Source organism: Mauremys reevesii, linkage group 1, assembly GCF_016161935.1.
Source record: "Mauremys reevesii isolate NIE-2019 linkage group 1, ASM1616193v1, whole genome shotgun sequence".
Lineage (NCBI taxonomy): Eukaryota > Metazoa > Chordata > Testudines > Geoemydidae > Mauremys > Mauremys reevesii.
Window position 1 is genome coordinate 128,987,554 of NC_052623.1, and position 21,162 is coordinate 129,008,715.

A 21,162-nucleotide genomic window follows, 5' to 3' on the forward strand; every position below is an offset into this window, starting at 1 on the left:
GAGTCACAGCAACAGAGTTCCATTTCAGTGTCTGGCCCTCTTCAGTGGCCTTCAATTCATCAGCCCTTCAAAGCTTTATATTTGCTCAGAAATAGCTTTTGCCTACCTAGTGCTTCAGATGTCATATTTTTAAATTCATTTTCCCAGCTGTCTCCAGCAATTGGCATAGCCTGTGTCAGTCAGGGCATCAAGGCTGGCAGCTTCTGCTCTGTTAGAGGGGCTAGGTTTTTTTCTCCTTAGCTCTCTGCTCATATGCTTGAGAACACTTGCAACTCATGGATTTGTATATTGTGTGTATGGAGAGGAGGTAGCACAGCAGTTTCAAAAAGTGCTCTATTGCTGCACTATGCCTCTCATAGACAGACATAATTGATGCATTCTTGATCCCTTACGGTTTCCAATACTAGTTGCGTCAGAGGAAATTGCATGAAATGCTATCCATGGACAATTATAAAATAACCGTTTTTTCCTCCATTTGTGCTGGGAAAGAAGCTTGCAATCTTCTCCTTAGTATCTGAACCTCATCCCAGTCATTCATACCTCTCAGCTCAGAATTGGATTATTGCAGTGCATTCACCACTGGGGCCAGATTTTCATTTTGAAAAAAGTTTAACATCTGGGGATCCTGACCTAAATCTGGCCCTAAACAGGACTATATCTGAAGACCTCTCAGTAACTTCAGTCAGTACAAGACGAGGCTTCCTGCTTTAAGTGGTTACCCAGGGCATATCATACATGCCCAGCAGTCAAAAAGAGGCTTCAGTCTTATTTGTGGGTGATATTTACAAGTGAAAATGATAAAACTTTAGCATTACAGTACTTTTTTGGATCTTGGGTCTCTTTGGGTTTGGCTACACTGGCGAGTTGCAGCGCTGGAAAGCCTCCACCAGCGCTGCAATTAGTAAGTGGCCACACCTGCAGGGCACTTCCAGCGCTGCAACTCCCTGGCTGCAGCGCTGGCCGTACACCTCACTCAGCATGGGGAATAAGGATTCCAGCGCTGGTGCTGCAGCGCTGGTCATCAGCGCTGTGATTGGCCTCCAGGGTATAAGGATGTATCCCAGAATGCTTTTATAAATTACTCTCTTTGTTTTGTTATGCAGCCTCTCTTTGTTTTGTTATGAACGAGCTCCGCACGGAGCTCCGTTACCGCTGCTGCTTATCTAAAAAACAAACACAGCTCCTGTTTGCTGTGATCATCTGTACCTGGCTGTAAACAATCAAATGAGAGGCAGGCAGGGAGTGAATGAAACAGCGGGGAGTCGTGTTGGCTGCAGGCTGTTTGCAATTAAGAGTTAAGACTAAGGGGTCGGAAACATGTTCTGATTTTTCAAGGCAGGAAGCTAAACACACAGTGTTGGCTCCAAAAATCCCCTCTCTCTCTCCCCCCGCTCCCTGTCACACTAGACCCCACTCCACCCCGCTCTTTTGAAAAGCACGTTGCGGCCACTTGAACCCTGGGATAGCTGCCCATAATGCATCACTCCCAACAGCGCTGCAAATGTGGACACACACCAGCGCTGGTAGCTGTGAGTGTGGCCACACACCAGCGCTGGCCCTGCAGAGCTGGATGACCAGCGCTGCAAACTACCAGCGCTGCAAACCGTAAGTGTAGCCATACACTTAGACTGCTTCTCCCCTTCTTGGGCGAACCACCACAGAGGCAATGAGCTGAGATGCTCAAACGAACAGTTCCCTTGTGTTAAATGTCAGGTGATGGTGGAGGCAGGGAGCTACCAGTGAATAGTCCTCTTCTCTGCAATTGGTATCTCCCCTCCAAATATACCTTTTACTCCACCAAAGCCTAGATTTAATTTAACTGTTCCTCATGTGATGCTTTTTGTGCTTCACATAAAGTTTTTTAAGTTTTTGCCTGTCTAGGTTAGGTCCCATTTTCTGGCTATTTTGACTTTCTGCATGCCCATTGGAAACAGGCCAATTTATCTGCAGACCCTGAACGGAAGAGATTCTCTGTGCAAGATGGATAAACTTCGGCCTTTGTGATCCATTTTTATGCTGAATTCCTAAGATGGTATGGATGCATCTTGCATTCCTTTCTAAGGTGGTGTCAGTTCCCGCTGAATCATTCTGGCAATATGTCTCATGGGCACACCCACTCCTATGAAGTAGTTTTTCCATGAGTTGGGTGTTTAAAAGGTCCCACAGCATTTTTCAGGAGTGGAGTAAAGGAAAGTGGCTAGAAGATCCTCTCCTCTCTCTGCCGCTCACCCCGGTGGAGACTTGGAGTACCTGCCTTGGCTGTGCAAGAGCCCAGCCACAAACCCAGTGCATTCATTATGATGGTTATCTCCAGAGAGCAACTACAATTAAGAGCTTTTTTAAGCCCTTCAGATTGCCTATTTTTGTCTGTTTCAAATGTCTTCTGTTCTAAGGCTCCATCTGCACTAGGAGCTGGGGGTGTGATTTCCAGCTTGCATAGACATACTTGTGCTAGCTCTCATCAAGCTAGCATGCTAAAAATAGTAGCCTAGCTGTGATAGCATGGGCAGCAGGGAGTGGTGGCACAGGCTAGCTGCGCCAAGTACATACTCCCAGGGTCCAGGGCAGCTAGCCTATGCCACTCCTTGCTGCTGTCTATGCTACCATGACTACACTATTACAGTAGAACCTCAGAGTTACAAACACCAGAGTTGTCTCCCACTCCCCCAGTTCCTGCTCACAGCACTGCTCTGTCCAGGATGCTGGCAGTTCTCTCAGCCCTCCAGAGACACAGTCCTTCCTCCCTGGGCTCCCAGCAGAGAACTGCCCTCCTTTGCCCTGCAGCTCCCTTTAGATATGGACCTGCTTGGCCCTGATGGGCTGCTCCCTTCAGCCCTTCTCTTTTTGGCTGCCTCTGGCACAGCCTCCCTAGGCTGATTTTAAACCCTTTTCTGCCAGCGATGGGGTGTTTGCCCCTCACAGGGAAGAATGCATTTACTCCATGGAAGTCTGTCTGACCTTACTGAGATTGTCTGCAGATATGGCCCTCATAATAATCCCATATCCCTTCTCTTCTAAAGGAGTGTTTTGGGGGGAAGTGCTTTTGCTTCCTGCCCATGGTACTGAGAAACTCCCTGTATTCTAGCTACATGTGGGGCTACATTGACCAGGATCAGAATGGCGTATTTCAGAGTGAGAAAAGTCTCTCCTCATTCTGCTGCTAATTTCTGGCTTTTTTTGTGTGTTTGTGTGTGTGTGTTGATAGGTGAAGATGACTTTGACTTAGGAGATGCATTAGAACCCGGTAAGTAATATGTTCTTGCAAAAATCCCTTCTTGTGAGATGTTTCTTTATATAGTGTTTAGCATTAATGTTAAAACATAATTTAAACACTTAGGGCCAGATTCTGACATCCATACTGAACATGCGTAACACCTTTCTCCATGAGTAGCTGTATTAACTTCTCTGGCACAATTTAAGGTATATGGTGCTAGTTAGTATGACTAAGAGTGTACCAGAACCTGGACCACATAGAAGTAGAGCAACCTGTGTGGTGGCAATACTTAGATGTTTAAGGGCAAATCATACAACTATAGAAGACTTGAAAAATTATTGGTCTAATACTTTCACTTATTTTAAAAGGAAGTCTATTTAAACAGTGGTTTGAGCATTGGCCTGCTAAACCCAGGGTTGTGAGTTCAATCCTTGAGGGGGCCATTTGGGGATTGGTCCTGCTTTGAGCAGGGGGTTGGACTAGATGATCTCTTGAGGTCCCTTCCAACTCTAATAGTCTATGATCTAAACTTGTTCTCTAAGTACCTTTGTGCAATGTATTCATCACCAACATTTCAATTTGTATTAACTTCTATGTCCTTGACATACCAGATCCTACAAAGAAGCCTGATTCAGCTACCAAAAAGCCAGAGCTGGGTGAGTAGTGATTAAGTTGGCACATAATGCATCTTACAGTAAATGCTTTATTGTGATTTTTAGATGTGTAGTTAATGACAAAGAATCATGGTTACACATTGCTGTATATCTGAGATAAATTATCCAAATGTGCCTTTTTTTTTTTTAAGTGCACATCTCAGGCCTCTTTGGGGACAAGCGGAAGATCAAATAATAGAACCAAGCTGTCTTTAATAATACAGTAACTCCTCATTCAGGGGCGGCTCCAGGCCCCAGCACGCCAAGTGCGTGCTTGGGGCAGCACGCCGCGGGGGTGTGTTCTGCCGGTCGCCGGTCCCGCGGCTCCGGTGGACCTCCCGCAGGCGTCCCTGCAGAGGGTCCGCTGGTCTCGCGGCTTCGGTGGAGCATTCGCAGGCGTGCCTGCGGGAGGTCCACCGGAGCCACGGGACCGGCGACTGGCAGAACACCCCCCCGCGGCGTGCCACCATGTTTAGGGCGGCGAAATGGCTAGAGCCGCCCCTGTCCTCATTTAACGTCGTCCCGGTTAACATTGTTTGGTTGTTACGTCACTGATCTATTAAAGAACATGCTCGTTTAAAGTTGCCCCATGCTCCCTTATGATGTTTGGCAGCTGCCTGCTTTGTCCACTGCTTTCAGGAAGAGCAGCCCGTTGGAGGTAGCTGGTGGGGGCTTGGAACCAGGATGGACCGGAAACCCCCCTATCAGCTTCCCTAAGTTCCCAGCAGGCTATCAATTGCGGGCAGTTCTGGTGTCCCTCCCCCACTTCCATGTGCTGCTCCCGCCCTCTGTCTTGGAGCTGCTCCCAGGAGCCTCCTGCTTGCTGTGCAGGGAGTGGGGGGGAAAGAGGGGGCCTAATGTCAGGGAGTCCCCCTCCCCCTGCTCCTGTACCCCATCTCCACAAAGCAGGGGCTCAGGACAGAGGGAACTGCTGTCTCAACTTGCTGATCTGCTTAAAAAGGCAGTGTACTTAGAGTGGGGTAAACATACTTAAAGGGGCAATGCGGGTCTCTCTCTCTCTCTCACGCACACACGGTGTGTGTCTCTGTCTGTCTGTCTCTCTCACACACACACACACACACACACACACACACACACACACACACACACACACACACACACACACACACACACCGCCCCCTATCACTTTGGAAAGTGGAGAGAGTGGTGTGCTCCAGTGGGATAGCATGGGTTCATCATCATGTTCAGTTTCAGCATTGCTATTGTGTCTCCTCCCTCTATTCGTGCTGCCTTGTAGAGTGTGAGGCTACATTAACAACAATGTGTTAACCCTTGAGGGCTCAGCCAAGTGCTAGTTCATCATTTAGCATCATTTTTTTTCATTTACAAGAAACAGTAAAAGAAAAAAGGAAATAAATAAGTATGGTGATTTACTTTGCCACTCCAATACCCTAAAATGTCATGAAATTTGAACAGTAAGGTTGAGCATTTTGATGTAGTGATAATTAAAGATTTAACTTCACAAGTGTATCCAATATCCTAGAAAACCATGATGTATAACCTTTTCACATAAAGAGCCTGCATCCTAACCAGGCATCATTTAGCAGTAAGGCATTCCCTGGGAAATATCTCGACCTCTTCCACCCTCTGACTCCACCACCTCAACCAAGCGTCACAATCATCATTGCTGTGTACAGTATTAAATTGTTTGTTTAAAACTTACACTGTGCGTGTGTGTGTATAAATATATATATGAAATTTTTTTCCCTGAAACCTAACCCTCCCATTTACATTAATTCTTATGGGGAAATTGGTTTCGCTTAACATGGTTTCACTTAAAAGTAGCATTTTTCAGGAACATGATTACATGTTAAGCGAGGAGTTACTGTAATAATGACTCTTTTAGGCTTTAGGCAGTGTCATGGCAAAACTGAGTTATTGGCTGACAAATCTTTTGGTGATGTCATACATACCTCAGTCTGCAGGAACACATTTGTCTCTGACATCTGCTGAACCACCACATTGAAATTATATTTTACTATATCTAAGGGTTAAATTGTGGCTTAACTAGCATGGTGGAATGAGAGCATAAGGACACCCTAACACCCTTTTGCTGGCTACATGCATTGCAGATAGTAGGGAAAGCAGGCTACCCAGAGCTACTACTTCTCCCCCTCACACAGGTGGGTGAGAGGGGCAGAATATAGGCTTCACCCTCTCAATGTGCTTGTTGGCATAGCTGTGCTGGGGATATATGCTGCAACAAATATAGTACAGTTACTGTCTCCCTGGAGTCAAGGGGGAAACCAGGAGGGACACTGAGACTGAGTCACAATCTCCCTCTTTTGCTTCTTTGGGGGCAGTGCAACAGCACGCTGTCCTTTGCTCAAGACTAGCTGTTAATCATGATCTAGTCCATAATCAGGAAAACAATAATTAGAGCCTTCAGAATGTGCATTTAGATTTGTCAGTGAATTAAAAAAAACCTCAATTCAAAGCAGTCTCTTAAAAACAAATGCACATGCAGCCGCATTGGGGTTTTGTACTAGCTAGCAAAATGGGACGAGCAGGATGGTCACAGCCCTAGGGCTTGCTCGCAACCCATGAATTAGACTATAACAATGCATAATAAATACGTAAGTCTTGTATATCGCTTGTCATCAGTAGACCTTAAAAGTGCCTTGCAAAGGACATCTGTGTCATTATCCCCATTCTACAGATGAGGAATCTGAGAGCTTGCTCCTTTGTAAAGCACTTTGAGGTCTGCTCATGAAAAATGCTATATAAGAGCTGGGTATTATTATTCTGAGTTGTTAGAGCCTAGTACATGGGTTGCGGGCAAACCTTGTGGCTGTGACCACCCTACTCATCCCATTTTGCTAAATGGAAGGGGGATCCTCAGAGGTAAGTAGGGAATCCTAGTAAGTAGAACCATGGAATGTTAACCTGCATATTTTGTATACTGAAGCCTTCATAATTAGAGTGGTCTGCAGTGGGCCCTGGGGGTTGCCTGGGCAGAGCTCGTTGCAAGATCAGGTCTAAAAGATATCCAAGGAACAATTTCATGGCTTTTTAAAATAGAGGTGATGATGGCATTATATTGAGGTGAGTTAGAGCTTGTAGGACTACTGGAAGAAGTGAATATCAAGAGGGATTTGATTGAAGTGAGGTCAGTGTGACGCACAGAAATTGATGTAGTAGAATTTGGTATTGAGGATCCATGAGTTTCTGCTGTTGAGTTAGAGGCCACGTTTGAGTGCATTAATGGCTTTGGGTTTTTTGTTTTTCCAAATGGCTTTTGATTAGTTGACTTTGGGGATGTTTCATCACCTTATTTTCACTAGATAGCACTAATTGACTAATATACCATTCCTAGAAGTGGTTGTAATTTGAAAATATTATCTTTCTAATCACTCCCTAGAAAGAAGGGGAAAAAAAGATGCTCTTTATGCCAGGAAGTGGGAGTCTGTTGTCAGAAAGGAAGCCTTTCCATTTCCTCTGGGATAATCTCTTTGCAAAGTCTTTAATGTATTTCAGCTAAGTCACATGAGCAAACTGTTAGCAAACTGCAGTATCCTTGCCACACTCTCACTAGTGAAGTGGAACATAGTTTGGCAGGTAGTGTTTGTTAACTTTTTAAATTGCTGAACAACACCGCAAAAGCTGGTATCACACTAGCATTGCTGTGCTTCAGCATTATTGGCAATTGTTGGGAAGGGGGACGCTTGTCTGTGGGAACTAACAAAGGGCACAGAATTCCAGAACTGTAACAATGTTTGTTCTTTAAGTTTATTTAGTCATAGAAGAGGCATGGCATTATACAAGGCCATAATGCCTGTTTGAAGGATCTTGGCCAATTATATGCAAGTTTGGAAATCTGTAAAGTTTATTGCCTGGTTAGGATGCAGGCTCTTTATGTGAAAAGCTGCTCAGGTTATATACATCATGGTTTTCTAGGTCATTGGATACACTTGTGACGTTAAATCTTTAATTATCGCTACATCAAAATGCTCAATCTTACTGTTCAAATTTCATGACATTTTAACACGTTGGAGTGGCAAAGTAAATCACCATATTTATTTGTTTCCTTTTTTCTTTTACTGTTTCTTCTAAATGAAAAAAAAGTCTTCATTTTTATAGAATTGCCAGTCAGAAGAGATGAACTGGTGGCCTTTGTTAGTTAATTGCATGTTTGTAGACTCAACTGTGTGTGTAAGTTGTATGCAAAGTACACGCTTCCATATGCATTTATTGCTGTGTGTATATATAAATAAAATGAGATGGGGTTGTCTTGGGGTCTTGCTAATTTTAAATGTTCATAACTAGAGTGAACTCAAAATGAACCGATTTTCTTCTTCACGTGGATTGATACTTTTTTTTGAGACTGAGATCTATAAAGCTGCCAGACTGAAATAAATTCAGTTCCATAGTCTTAAAGGTGATGCATACTTGATGCTAGCTACCTAGTTTTAAAAATTCCACTTTAGTGCCCAGGCCTGCTTCCCATTCTATTCAATGGGAGTTTTGCTATTGACTTCAATGGGAGCGGGAGCAAGCCCTAAACTTCAGACAATCAAATGGAAATGAGGTGGGATAGTTGGAAATAGAAGGGTTCTCAAGAGATTCTTATTTACAATCTTGAACACAGTGGATGAAGTCAGCTGCCATAATATTAGTAAACATAACTTATGGAGGGGCTTTGTAGGGGTGAGGGGAGGAAGACCGAGAAACATGGGAAAGGTGGGTATAGATTATTCAGCTTGTTTCTGCACTTTACTCATTTGCATTTTTAACTCTTTTTCCCCTAACAATATTTGTCGGTAGATGACCGCCCAAAACCTCAGCCTGGAAGCAAGGACAATACTGGTGGTAAGAATTTTGTACATGTTTTAAATAGCATTTGTCAGCCATCATACTCAGATCATTCTATTGACTTCTTTTTAAACGAACCATTCATCTTTAAATGATTTGGTACATCAAGGCATTTACTTCTGATTATGCAAATTATGAACTTGATGAACTTAGACATGATGAACAGTTGAGAACTAAGAGAAAATGCTTGATGCTTGATTTTTGCAAACAAATCATGCAAGGTAATAAATGGCACAGAGTCAGTTTCCTTTGTTTTCATTTTTTAAAAAGAAAAAGGGTGAGCATAGGTCAATATTTGCATTTGAGTGCCTAAAGCAAGGCACCTAAATAAGTGATCTGATTTATCCTCTCCCGACCTTGACAGGATGAGCTCCCACCGATTTCATTCAAGTCAATGGGAACTGCAAGGTCCTAGTGCTGTTCTGACCAAACTTGCTAATTGGTAGAAAGGTTGTTTTTAGTATCTCATATGCACATTTTGAAACTACTTTGTGTTAACCTGGAGTCTGCTCTATTTTGTGTTAATATGGAATCTGCTCTATGGAAATCACAAATAAACTCCTAAAGTTGTTTGGATTTTGGAACTCTGATAATATATCTGAATTTTTAATAGACCTTTGTGGGTGAGAGACAAACCGGTGGAGGAGAGTAGTTGTGGCATTGCACTAAGTTTGTTCTTGAGAGTCTGCCTTAAACCTTGGATTTTGTCATGTATGAAGTAAAACATAGTTTTCAGCATGTCCTGGATAAATATATGACACATGTATTCCAATAGTTATTTTTCAGGTGGCTCAAGTTTCCTATCAGCTTATAGACGCTAAAAAGGGTTTAAGAGATTAAGGATGAACATGTCATGATAGTTTAAAGGAAGAGTCAATATCAGGTATAAACACTTAAAAAGGAAGGATAACCATTTTATTTACTCTTACAGGCAACTTTAAGGATGAAGACTTAGTTGATGGTAAACTTCCACCAGAAAAAAGGGGTAAGATAACGTCCAACACTTCACAGTGAAACCCGTTGCTATCTCGTTTTTGCCTAAGACTTGTGTGTCACAAGCTGGTTAAAATGAGTTAGGAATGCTAGATTTTGTCCTGGTCTCTTTTGAGGCATGGAAATTGATGTCTTCCAATTTAACCATTATGTACTTTGTTCATTCTGAAAAACTGATGATCCAAGGGAGTGGAATTGATTCCGGAATCCTAAACAATAGGTTTAAAACTACAATGATGTGAAAGTGGTACTTGTTTCAGCATTCACAGTGGGTGAAATTTCCAAATGCACCTCAGCACCATGTCTAGTGACTTAGGAGCTTACGTCCTATTGACTTTCAGTGAGATTTAGGTTACTAAAAGCCTAAGTCCCTTCTGAAAATAGGACTTGGGTGCTTTTGGGAAAAAAATCCCCCAGCCATTCTGTTGAGAAGCTCTAGTGCCTTGCTTTGGGACAGAGACTTGAAATTTGGCATAGGAATATCTCTGGTGCCAGGAATGTGCATGTTGCTGTTCCCATGGGGAAAAAGCCCACTGGTATTTGGCCAAGTTTTATAAGCCTTTGAAAAATCTGTTTGCAAACGCTCAGTTAAATTTTCTTGAGAATCCCATCTGCACAGAACATGGCCAGCCAAGGTCTTCAGTGGGTGAGCAGGACTTTCCCTGTGATTACTGCTCCCAATTGCTGCATGCTGCTGTGGTGCCAGGTATCAGAACGGAGAACAGGGGGACTCTACTGTCCTCCCTGTGCTGGCACCAGGCAGCAAGGATGACGAAGCCACCTGACTTGAACAGAGGGGACAAGAGCTGGAGTGGGGGTGGGAAAGCATAGATTGGGACAACAAGCTATGGAGACTAGGAACTTGAGGGTAGAGGAGAAGTCAGGTGTGGGGAAGAGACAGGACTGGGACATGTTAGAGGGGGTGGGGCAGAAGGGTCTGTGCCCACTAGAGCGCACACCTTCAGCACCTGAGATTCCTCAGTGTCAGCATTCCCAGCTGTCAGAAGATGTCTGTGAAATGCACTGGCAAAGAGTGTCTCTTCATCATCTGATGATTCGTCCAGAGAGAGGATTGCAACTTACTACTGCTACCAATACTCCATTAGCTCAAATGGCAGAGGTCTGTGTGGTGGATTTAAAGGTTCCAGCCTCTGTGGTGTCACCTGATGGAATTTACGTTTCAGCTTGCTTTTCAAATGCCTAGGAAATTATACACACAACCATGTTAAAAGAATATTAAGGTTGCAAAGTCAACCATTCAAAAGTTAAGAAATACCAGAACCAAGGTTACCTGTGCACTGTGATAGACTTCAATTGCATGATTACATAGGATCCCTGCATCATTCAGTGCAGAGGATGGGTGGCACTCTGGTAGAATGAATCCGAGTTCCTAATGAGTAAAGCTGTTACTTATAGCACCCCTACCTCACTTGTTGCAGAAGTTGGAAGGTGTGTAGTGAATGAGGCAGGGGACTGCAAGAACGGAAAGAAAAGTCTCTGATGGATAAGGCAGTTGAATGCTGCAAAGAAGAACTGGATTCTGTTGCTGCCTCTGCCACAGAGTTAAACCACACATTTCACAGGTGGCCACTAATTGTATTCACTTTCTAGATTCCCAGCTTGGGACCCCAGGGCCTGATTTGGAGAGGTGCTGAACACTTAACAGCTGCAACTGAAGCAGTGGGAGCTGTGAATCATAGAATCATAGAACTTAAGATCAGAAGGGACCATTATGATCATCTAGTCTGACCTCCCGCAAAATGCAGGCCACAAAAGCTGACCCACCCACTCTTGAAATAATTCTCTCCCTTGACTCAGCTGTTGAAGTCCCCAAATCCTGGTTTAAAGACTTCAAGTAGCAGGTAATCCTCCAGCAAGCGACCCCTGCCCCATGCTGCGGAGGAAGGCGAAAAACCTCCAGGGCCACTGCCAATCTACCCTGGAGGAAAATTCCTTCCCGACCCCAAATATGGTGATCAGCTGAACCCTGAGCATGCGTGCAAGACTCTCCAGCCAGACACTCAGGAAAAAAACTTTCAATATCCCAACATTGACTCTCGGTACTAATTACCAGTGGCGGCAGCACGTTATTGACCTATTGACTAAATAGTGTTATCCTATCAAACCATTCCCTCCATAAACTTATCAAGCTTAATCTTAAAGCCAGAGAGGTCCTTCGCCCCCACTGTTTCCCTCGGTAGGCTGTTCCAGAATTTCACTCCCCTGATGGTTAGAAACCTTTGTCTAATTTCAAGCCTACACTTCCCGACCGCCAATTTATATCCATTTGTTCTCGTGTCCACATTAGTACTGAGCTGAAATAATTCCTCTCCCTCCCTGGTATTTATCCCTCTGATATATTTAAAGAGAGCAATCATATCTCCTCTCAACCTTCTTTTGGTTAAGGAAAACAAACCGAGCTCCTCAAGTCTCTTTTCATACGACAGGCTTTCCATTCCTCGGATCATTCTAGTGGCCCTTCTTTGTACCCGTTCCAGTTTGAATTCGTCCTTCTTAAACATGGGAGACCAAAACTGTACACAGTACTCCAAATGAGGTCTCACCAACGCCTTGTATAACGGGACTAGCACCTCCTTATCTCTACTAGAAATACCTCGCCTAATGCATCCCAAGACCGCATTAGCTTTTTTAACGGCCACATCACATTGCCGACTCATAGTCATCCTGCGATCAACCAGGACTCCGAGGTCCTTCTCCTCCTCTGTTACTTCCAACTGGTGCGTCCCCAGCTTATAACTAAAATTCCTGTTAGTCATCCCTAAATGCATAACCTTACACTTCTCACTATTGAATTTCATCCTATTACTAATACTCCAGTTTACAAGGTCATCCAAATCTCCCTGGAGGATATCCCGATCCTTTTCCGAATTGGCAGTACCTCCCAACTTTGTGTCATCTGCAAACTTTATCAGCCCACTCCTACTTTTGGTTCCGAGGTCAGTGATAAATAGATTGAATAAGATCGGACCCAAAACCGAACCTTGAGGAACTCCACTGGTAACCTCCCTCCAACCCGACAGATCACCTTTCAATACGACCCGCTGCAGTCTCCCCTTTAACCAGTTCCTTATCCACCTCTGGATTTTCATTTCGATCCCCATCTTTTCCAATTTAACCAGTAATTCTTCATGCGGTACCGTATCAAACGCCTTACTGAAATCAAGATATATTAGATCCACCGCATTTCCCTTGTCTAAAAAATCTGTTACTTTCTCAAAGAAGGAGATCAGGTTGGTTTGGCACGATCTACCTTTCGTAAAACCATGTTGTAATTTGCTAATCTCCAGTCAAACGGTACAACCCCCGAGTTCAGAGATTCATTAAAAATTATCGCTAACGGGCTTGCAATTTCATTCGCCAATTCCTTTAATATTCTAGGATGAAGATTATCTGGGCCGCCTGATTTACTACCATTAAGCTGTTCAAGTTTGGCTTCTACCTCGGATATTGTAATTTCCAACCCCGTACCTTCATTCCCATCAGTCACTCTGTCACTATTCCTAAGCCCTTCATTATCCTTATTAAAGAGTGAGGCAAAATATTCATTTAGATATTGTGCCATGCCTAGCTTATCCTTGATCTCCACTCCGTTTACAGTTTTAAGCGGTCCCACTTCTTCTTTCTTAGTTTTCTTCCTATTTATATGGCTAAAAAACCTCTTACTATTGGTTTTAATTCCCTTCGCAAGGTCCATCTCTACCCGGCTTTTGGCTTTTCTCACTGCATCCCTACACCCCCTGACCTCATTAAGGTAGGTTTCTTTGCTGATCCCTCCCATCTTCCACTCCCTGTATGCTTTCTGTTTTTTCTTAATCACCCTTTGAAGCTTTGAGCACAGAAAGTGCTATATAATGTTAAATACTCTGGCACTCAAAATTAGTATCCTTAATCTCTGAGCCCCGGTTTCCCATCTGTACAATGAAGATGCTAATGCTACCTTACCACACAGAGCTGTTGTGAAACTAAGTTAATGTTTGTGAAACACTTAGATAATTTGGTGATAATTACCATAGAAAACCCCATAAGGAAATCTAATAATTTTGTATTTAAAGCAGAGTTTTAGTGGTGTGCAGTAAATTAGGCCTGGGGACTCTATATTGAACCATGAGAATAAGATAAAATATTGAATTAGCTACTCATTGCCTGGGAACCATCATCCTAAGCATTTGGAACAGGGTCCTGTAGAAAAAAATGGTCTGTGATCACATAATTAAAGAGTGTATCACAATAAATACACCCAATGGGGCTGAATTAAGTTTGCACAGGCAATCCTAGGTCTGGCATTTCCTACTTTTGAGTGCTTGACTTTGCAGCCTGAGTATTCTTTTAACACAGTTTGTGTAATTTCTTTATTATTTAAACTTGAAGTCTGTTTCCATTGTATTGACTTTGTTAATGTAGCATCCGGAGATAGTGATGCATTGCCATAGAGCGCAGATTCTCATTGTGATAAGGCTGTTCTCTAAAAAGATTCTTCTAACAATGAAATTATTTGTTCTTACAGGAGAAGATGATACCAATCCCAAGAGTGGAGGAGATGCGGCAGGTAAATGCATGGATTTTCATATATCTGTTGTATCTGTACATCATCTTAAAAAAGTTAAATATCTAACATTAAGCATTCCTTTTATAGCCTGCAGGTTTAGAATTTTAATAGTGCCAATAAGCACTGACGGTGCTTTTCAGCTTCAAAATATTATGCAAAATCTAGCATTTTTATTTCAAGCAGCTTTGTTCCTGCCACTTTTTTTTTAAATACTTCACTTCTGACGGGTCAAAAACTGTGAGTTATTAGAGTATAAAATGTGAACCTTGCACACAGCATTTCACAAGGTTTGGATCCAGACTTCATAGTGCCCACTCATTTTTGTCTGAATGTACTTCATACCATGCCAGTCACCATAATGGAATGTGCTCATGCTGCTTAATAATATGTACTACTTGAAAAATTAACTATTCTAAATCTATGCTTGACTCTTCAAAATCGATGAAAAGAAGGCAGAATCAATGTCTAAGATTACTTCAAATGTTAGTGCTGTTTGGAAACATTCAAAGTTTGTATATCTTTTGTTTATAGCCTCTCAAGGAGTGATACCTGGAATTATAAGTGCTGTGGTTGTAGCAGTTGTTGGAGCAGTATCTAGCTTCATTGCTTACCAGAAGAAGAAACTCTGTTTCAAAGCAAGCGGTAAGATTTTAACTAGTTTTTTTCCTTTGTGATCTGTTGTAGCTCTTAATTAGAAAGTTTATATGGAATTTAGTAATGAATATAAAACATAGGCCACAGTCTTAGTGGCCCAATGCATTAGCACTCATCATGAAGGAATAATGTATTTTAAGTGAGGCTTAAAACTAAGCTGTTTGAGAGCTGCTTTGGCAAAAAAAAAAAAAATTAAAGATATAGGAGGGTACCTTCCCCTCCTCCCCCCAAATCCCATAGCTCAGAAAAAGCTGGGCTGAGGATTCTCAAATGCTTCCAAAAATTCTCTACTTGCCAAAGAGCGAGTATGGGAGAGTTTAAGCAACACTTTTGGGGGGGGAAATAAAAAATTAGAGGAAATGGGGAGTAGGAAGCGGAATGTTTATAGTGGAAACTGCCTTGCAACTTTAACAATAGAGTCACTATCTTGGCTCTGTAATGTCACTAGTGGGCCCAGGCTAACCCACAGTTTGTGAATTATGAAGACTAAGTACACAGCTGTTTCCCACACATTAGGCTTCTAATAACAGCACAGGAGAGTTTATTCCTTTTTGAGATGTTCATCTTCCCACCATTAGTTTCTATCCCTCTCTCCTCCCTCACTGTCTTCCTAAACCAAAGATATGAAGGCCAGGACACTACGTGAAATGTCACACAGCATAAAACTTCCCCCAAATAACTTGCAAGGGCAATAACATGATTACTGGATGCAACTTAATGCTTCATTTGCTCTTGGTGGCATTCTTCTTTCTTTTAGTTGTCTAGGCCAGGGATCGGCAACCTTTGGCATGCAGCCCATCAGGGAAATCCGCTGGCAGTCCGGAACAGTTTGTTTACCTGCAGCATCCACAGGTTCAGCCAACCTCAGCTCCCACTGGCTACGGTTCACCGTTCCAGGCCAACGGGGGCTGCGAGGAGGGGCGGCCAGCACATCCCTCGGCCTGCACCGCTTCCCACAGCCCCCATTAGCCTGGAACGGTGAACCGCGGCCAGTGGGAGCTGCGATCGGCCGAACCTGGGAACGCTGCAGATAAACAAACCGTCCTGGCCCGCCAGCGGCTTTCCCTGACGGGCCACATGCCAAAGGTTGCCGATCCCTGGTCTAGGCTATTGTAGAAGCTCTGAATTACGCACCCTATGCTTTCAGTGGCCACCGTCTAGAGAAGCCTCTGCAGAGGATGATCACTTTGCCACCTAGTTAGTGTAAGGAGGCTTTACCCAACCATCAGTGGTTTCACAGGCCTTCCTTTTTTAAGTTGCTTTGCTACAGAGCATTCCCAGCCTCTCTCATGTTTGCTCTTGTATCTGCCATTACTGGTCTTAGGGAAATGCAAGTAATACAAATGCCTGATGTCTTACAGTGTTTATGTTTGTATCTCAGGAGATCAAGAGAATGTTAATATGGAAAGTCAGCAAGGAGCACATGCAGAGCCACCTGGTAAGAAAAGGATCTGGAGGGAAGAGCAGAATTTTTGGCAGGAATCTCTGTGGACTTGCATCACAGAAATTAATCTCTTAGAGAGACATCACTTGCATTATACATTCTTGTAGCCAAGTGTTTATAACGGCTAGAGAAACTAATTTTGGACTGAAACAAGTTTCAAATGGAGTATCATTTATATTAGATGGTAAAAATGTAGAACTAAAGCAAATTACTAATCCTTTTTTTTTTGCATTTTTTCTTTATGGTGAAATATTAAAATGTGTAAGGAAGTAGTGGGAATGTAAATGGGTATCATAATTGTGAATCAAAAGAACACAAAGCTGCTACTTTAAATCAATTATTTGAAAAATGATATGGAATGGTAGCTGTCTGGTGTGTTTAGTGGGATGTGTTGGGAGTCTGACTGGAGCCATAGCTGTGCTGTGTGACACTAGACCAATAAAGCTCTCCCAGAGATGGCATTAATAAAAGGTTAACGGTATTTGAACAAAGATGCAGTTACATAAAAGCAAGCTGGAGGCAGGGAAAATTAAACTGACTAGTATACTGTGGTGCACCACAAAGACTCTTTTATAAAAGAGAAGCATTAAAGAGCAAACTTTTTTTTTTTTTGGTCTGATCATGACTGCTAGGAGTTTTTTTCAATTAGCTCCAACTCCGTAGTGCAATGCAGACATGGCTGTTTAAAATGATTGACTAGGGAAATTGATGTATTGCCAGAGTAGGAAACCTGGCTCCAGGAAGCCCTAGATAAATTTGGATATAGGAATTGTTGAAGTGGTATAGGTAACAGCCAGAAAACAAACTTGGCTTGAGTCAGTTTCACCCCTTCTGACTGACTAATGAAGGGATGAATGGGAGTACTCAGCAAGGCACTGAAGTTTTGGAGAGGATTCTGCATGTACGATATGTTTAAAAAAATAAAGTTGAGCCTCTCACAAGAGTGTAGGTTATGAGTAACTATATGTCCTCCTGTGTGCTTAGTTTAAAACCAGCGTCAGAGCAGAACTAGGCCTTTTCTACCTTTTAAATCTGGGCAAAGAGTTACCTGCCTTATTACTCCAATGCAGTCAGTTTGTCCCCACAGACTTGTTAGCTGGTTCAAGATCTCTTGTATAAACTTTTCTGTAATACATTATCAATTATTTTATAAAACTATAAAGCAAGTACTTTTTTCTCCAACTGCTTCCTGAAGTCGAGAGCGCAGTTAGTTCTGAATGTCCGCCTCAGACCTGAGATATTCAGACAAATAGTTTAAATACAGATATTAATTCTAGTCCTTTTAAAATTAATCTGGTTATATTAGCTGAAGAGAAGAGCAGATTTAAAATGTCTAGATATTCATTAGATTTTAGTTTAACACTGTATCCTATCCCTTTGCCTGTAGTGAAATATACTTTATAAGGTCCTGGATTAGGTTACCATTGTAATCTAGATAAATATAATACTGTAGGAGCTCTGCAAAATTCAGCTTCATATATGAGTTATAGACAGAGTAGGTTGAAAGTTTAAACTTTAGTTTAGGATTCCTGGACTTGGTTGTGATTTGTCACAATTGTTATAAAATTAGTGATTTTTTTTTTTAGGGGTTTAATTAAACCCCACAAAACCAAACAATTTTGTATACATTGAAATCTGACCATTTTCTCCTAGATGCATATGCAAGCATGTTACATTCCAGTCTGAGTTTACTATAACTGCATATTATATATACTATAACTGCATATTGCATAGATAAGGCTAAACTTCCCATGACCCAAAATCACTCTTGTAGACACAATTTGTGCCTGCAAAAGTATCCTCTTTTTTTTTTTTTTGCATCCACAGTGAATTGTAGGGGTAGTTCTTAGAAGTTGTATTTCTGAATACTTGACTGCAGATGTAAATGAGGTAGCCATATATGTCACTAAAATTTATGTCTTTGCGTTACTTGTGGGTGCAAAAACATGCAGCCACCTCATTTTTTGCAAGCAGAATTCTGCTTACAGACAGATCAGGCCTCAGCCCACTCCACAATATCAAATGCCCATTTATTTACTAAGACTAGAGTGTTCACACTTTTAACAGAAACACTGTTCTACAAGTTGGATTCTGATATATTGATAGAGAATTGTACTAAGCTTGATTTGGTTATTTCGTTTGTATATTTGTTTCTTTTTCTTTTTTTCAGTTCAACGAACACTTCTGCAGAAATAATCCAGGGAAACTCAAGGTGAAGAAAAGATGAGCAAAACTGGATAGAAAACCTGCATATCTGCCTGAAAAAACCACAATGTAAACAGCAGGGGCTTGAGTTTCAAAATTGTATGAAAAAAATGTAGTCCTGTTGAAATATCCTTGGAAAGGATGGGAGAGATGTTTTCAAATACCTGAGCGTTTTTTCTGTGGTTAGCCCAGTGTTGCCCACTGACAATTGTCCTTAAAATAGTGATGTTCTGAAACAACTTGTGCCTTTTAATTCTCAACTCTGCTCTTGTGGCAAGAACTGTCGCTGATGTATATCTGAACTGACTACTATTCTGGCTAGCCTCTCTTCCTTACTCCTTCAAAAAAAATCAGTAGATCTGTTAATGTATCATTACTTTGACATAGCTCTAACCTTGTAGCATTGTATGGGTATATCTACACAACCCACATCAGGGAGCCTCCCACTCTGGGCTGACAGACTGGGGCTAGCAAGGCTCATGCTAGTGCTCTTAAAAATAGCAGTGGAGGCAGTGCTTTGAAGTTGCAGCTCGGGCTCTGAAGCTTAGAGAGGTGGGTGGGCTCCAAAGCCGGAGCTCCCGCCCACGCTGCGACGTCTACCCAGCTATTTTTAGTGCGGTAGCGCGAGTCCCAGGAGCCCAACTCTGTTGACCTGAATTGAGAGGCTCACTGCTTTGTGCTGCAGATTACTCAATTTAGTTCACTTGAAAGTGAAGTTTTAAAAAAAAAAGTTCTAGTAAATGTTACATTATGTGGGCACCTGAATACAACTGTTACATAGCTTAAAAAATTAGCCATGTCATCTGAAATATTTGACCAAATGAGTGAGTGTGTGTGTGTGTGTGTGTGTGTATTTGACAATAGTATTGCCTGTGTAGCTGCATGGGTCAGCTTAGCAGGAAGGAGGTACTTACATCTGTCCTTTAAGGAAAAAAAAAAGTGTTTCTTTTTTTTCATTTTTCTTCACTATGTCTGTCTGGTACAGATCCAGAAAGCCCCGATGTGCTTCAGTGCATCCCCCAGAGTCTCAAAGTTGTTTTTCATACCTATTAACTAAAATAGAGTTGATCAAAAAAGGAAAAGCCTGACTTACAAATCAGAACCCTACATTGGCTGCTTTTCATTTGGCTGGGTGTGTTTTTCTGGTGTTCGTGAGAATTCAAACAGGAATTAATTTGTATGCAATTTGGGACTGACAGACATTTCCATGACTGCTCACCTGAAAGTTTTAACAGAAGGTCATTATTTATAGTTTCAGTTTTGAAAGGTTTGTCATCCAGTCAGAAAGCAGAAACAATACAACTAACTTATGTGGTAATTCTGCAATGTGAATAATCAAGAGCACTCTAAACTAGGGTGACCAGATAGCAACTGTGGAAAAAATGGGACGGGGGTTGGGGGTCATAGGCGCCTATATAAGAAAAAGTCCCCAAAAACGTGACTATCCTTTTTAAAACAGGACATCTGGTCACCCTACTCTAAAGTATCAGAGGGGTAGCCGTGTTAGTCTGTTAGTCTATAAGGTGCCACAGGATTCTTTGCTGCTTCTACTCTAAAGTGAGTTCCTAAAAATTACTCTCCACACGATTCAGCAAATGCTTGTGAATAACAAACGCATTTGAGGACCTCTGTTAGGTTCATGAAGGACTGACAGCAGAAAAGAGCCTCAGTCCTGCAGCTAATAGCATACAGGAGCTGCTGCACTTGTATGGAGCCCCAGTAAAGTCAGTGGTGCCCCATTCAAGCACTGCAGTCCGCTTACATGCTGTCAATTGAAGGATTGGGGCTTAGATTTGTAACTAATACTGGTTACAATGAATAGTTTGACCAGCTGTACCAAGGAGATTTTGTTTGTAATATAACTTCAGTTTTTGTGCAATTTTACAAAACACTGTGTGACAATTTTACTTAAAAGTGCATCTGGTAAGTGCATAGGAGAGAATCTGGAGAATTACGGTAATTCATACAGTAAACAAATGAAGCTTTTTACATAAGGTTATAATTTGGACTAGCGCAGCCTTTTTTTCCTGCCAAAACCTGCAAATCTCTGTTCATTCAAATATTAATGCATCTAATAAGAACTCATTTTAAAGAGAACATGTACATGTTTATTTTAGGAAGTTGATGACAAAGAGCTTTAAATGGATTTTTTTTTTTTAATTATGAAAATCAGTAAACCAGTTTGCCCCATTACTCTGTTTTTTTCCTGGATGAAAATGTTAAAACATGCAAGTGTGTTATTGATGGAAAAGTTACTATATTGTAGGTGAGATTCTTTGACTGTAATCATTAAACTAATGAAATGCCTTGCTGACCTTCACCAACAAATGTATTACATATGTATCTTTGTCAAGTGTCAAGCACATTGAAACATGCCAATAGCTGTTTTGGGGTTCTTTAAACAAGCTTTCAATTCATTACGATTGTGGATCCTTCTTTAGATTTCTCAGACCTCTTAAGAATTAGTCATTAAAACCTCAGACTATTAACATTGTGCCTTTTTTTAATAAACATTTGTAAAGTTACTTTGATTAAGTATCTTAAAATGGACTCCCATTTATTTCTTTGAGCTGAAAACAATGTTAACTCTACAGCTGTG

The 21,162-nt window shown here is 41.9% G+C and overlaps 1 protein-coding gene across 1 annotated transcript in view; it reads left to right on the top strand.

Annotated features, from left to right (window-relative positions):
- The window catches only part of LOC120394450 (CD99 antigen-like), a 32,150-nt gene extending 11,925 nt beyond the window's left edge, over positions 1-20,225 (top strand). Inside the window, exons 2-9 of the mRNA XM_039518690.1 lie at positions 3,206-3,244; positions 3,826-3,870; positions 8,653-8,697; positions 9,632-9,685; positions 14,219-14,260; positions 14,792-14,902; positions 16,296-16,352; positions 18,529-20,225. Of these exons, the coding sequence (XP_039374624.1) occupies positions 3,206-3,244; positions 3,826-3,870; positions 8,653-8,697; positions 9,632-9,685; positions 14,219-14,260; positions 14,792-14,902; positions 16,296-16,352; positions 18,529-18,554 (419 nt within the window). The 3' untranslated portion in view covers positions 18,555-20,225. The remainder of the gene's footprint in view (positions 1-3,205; positions 3,245-3,825; positions 3,871-8,652; positions 8,698-9,631; positions 9,686-14,218; positions 14,261-14,791; positions 14,903-16,295; positions 16,353-18,528) is intronic.
- Positions 20,226-21,162: the final 937 nt, after the last annotated feature.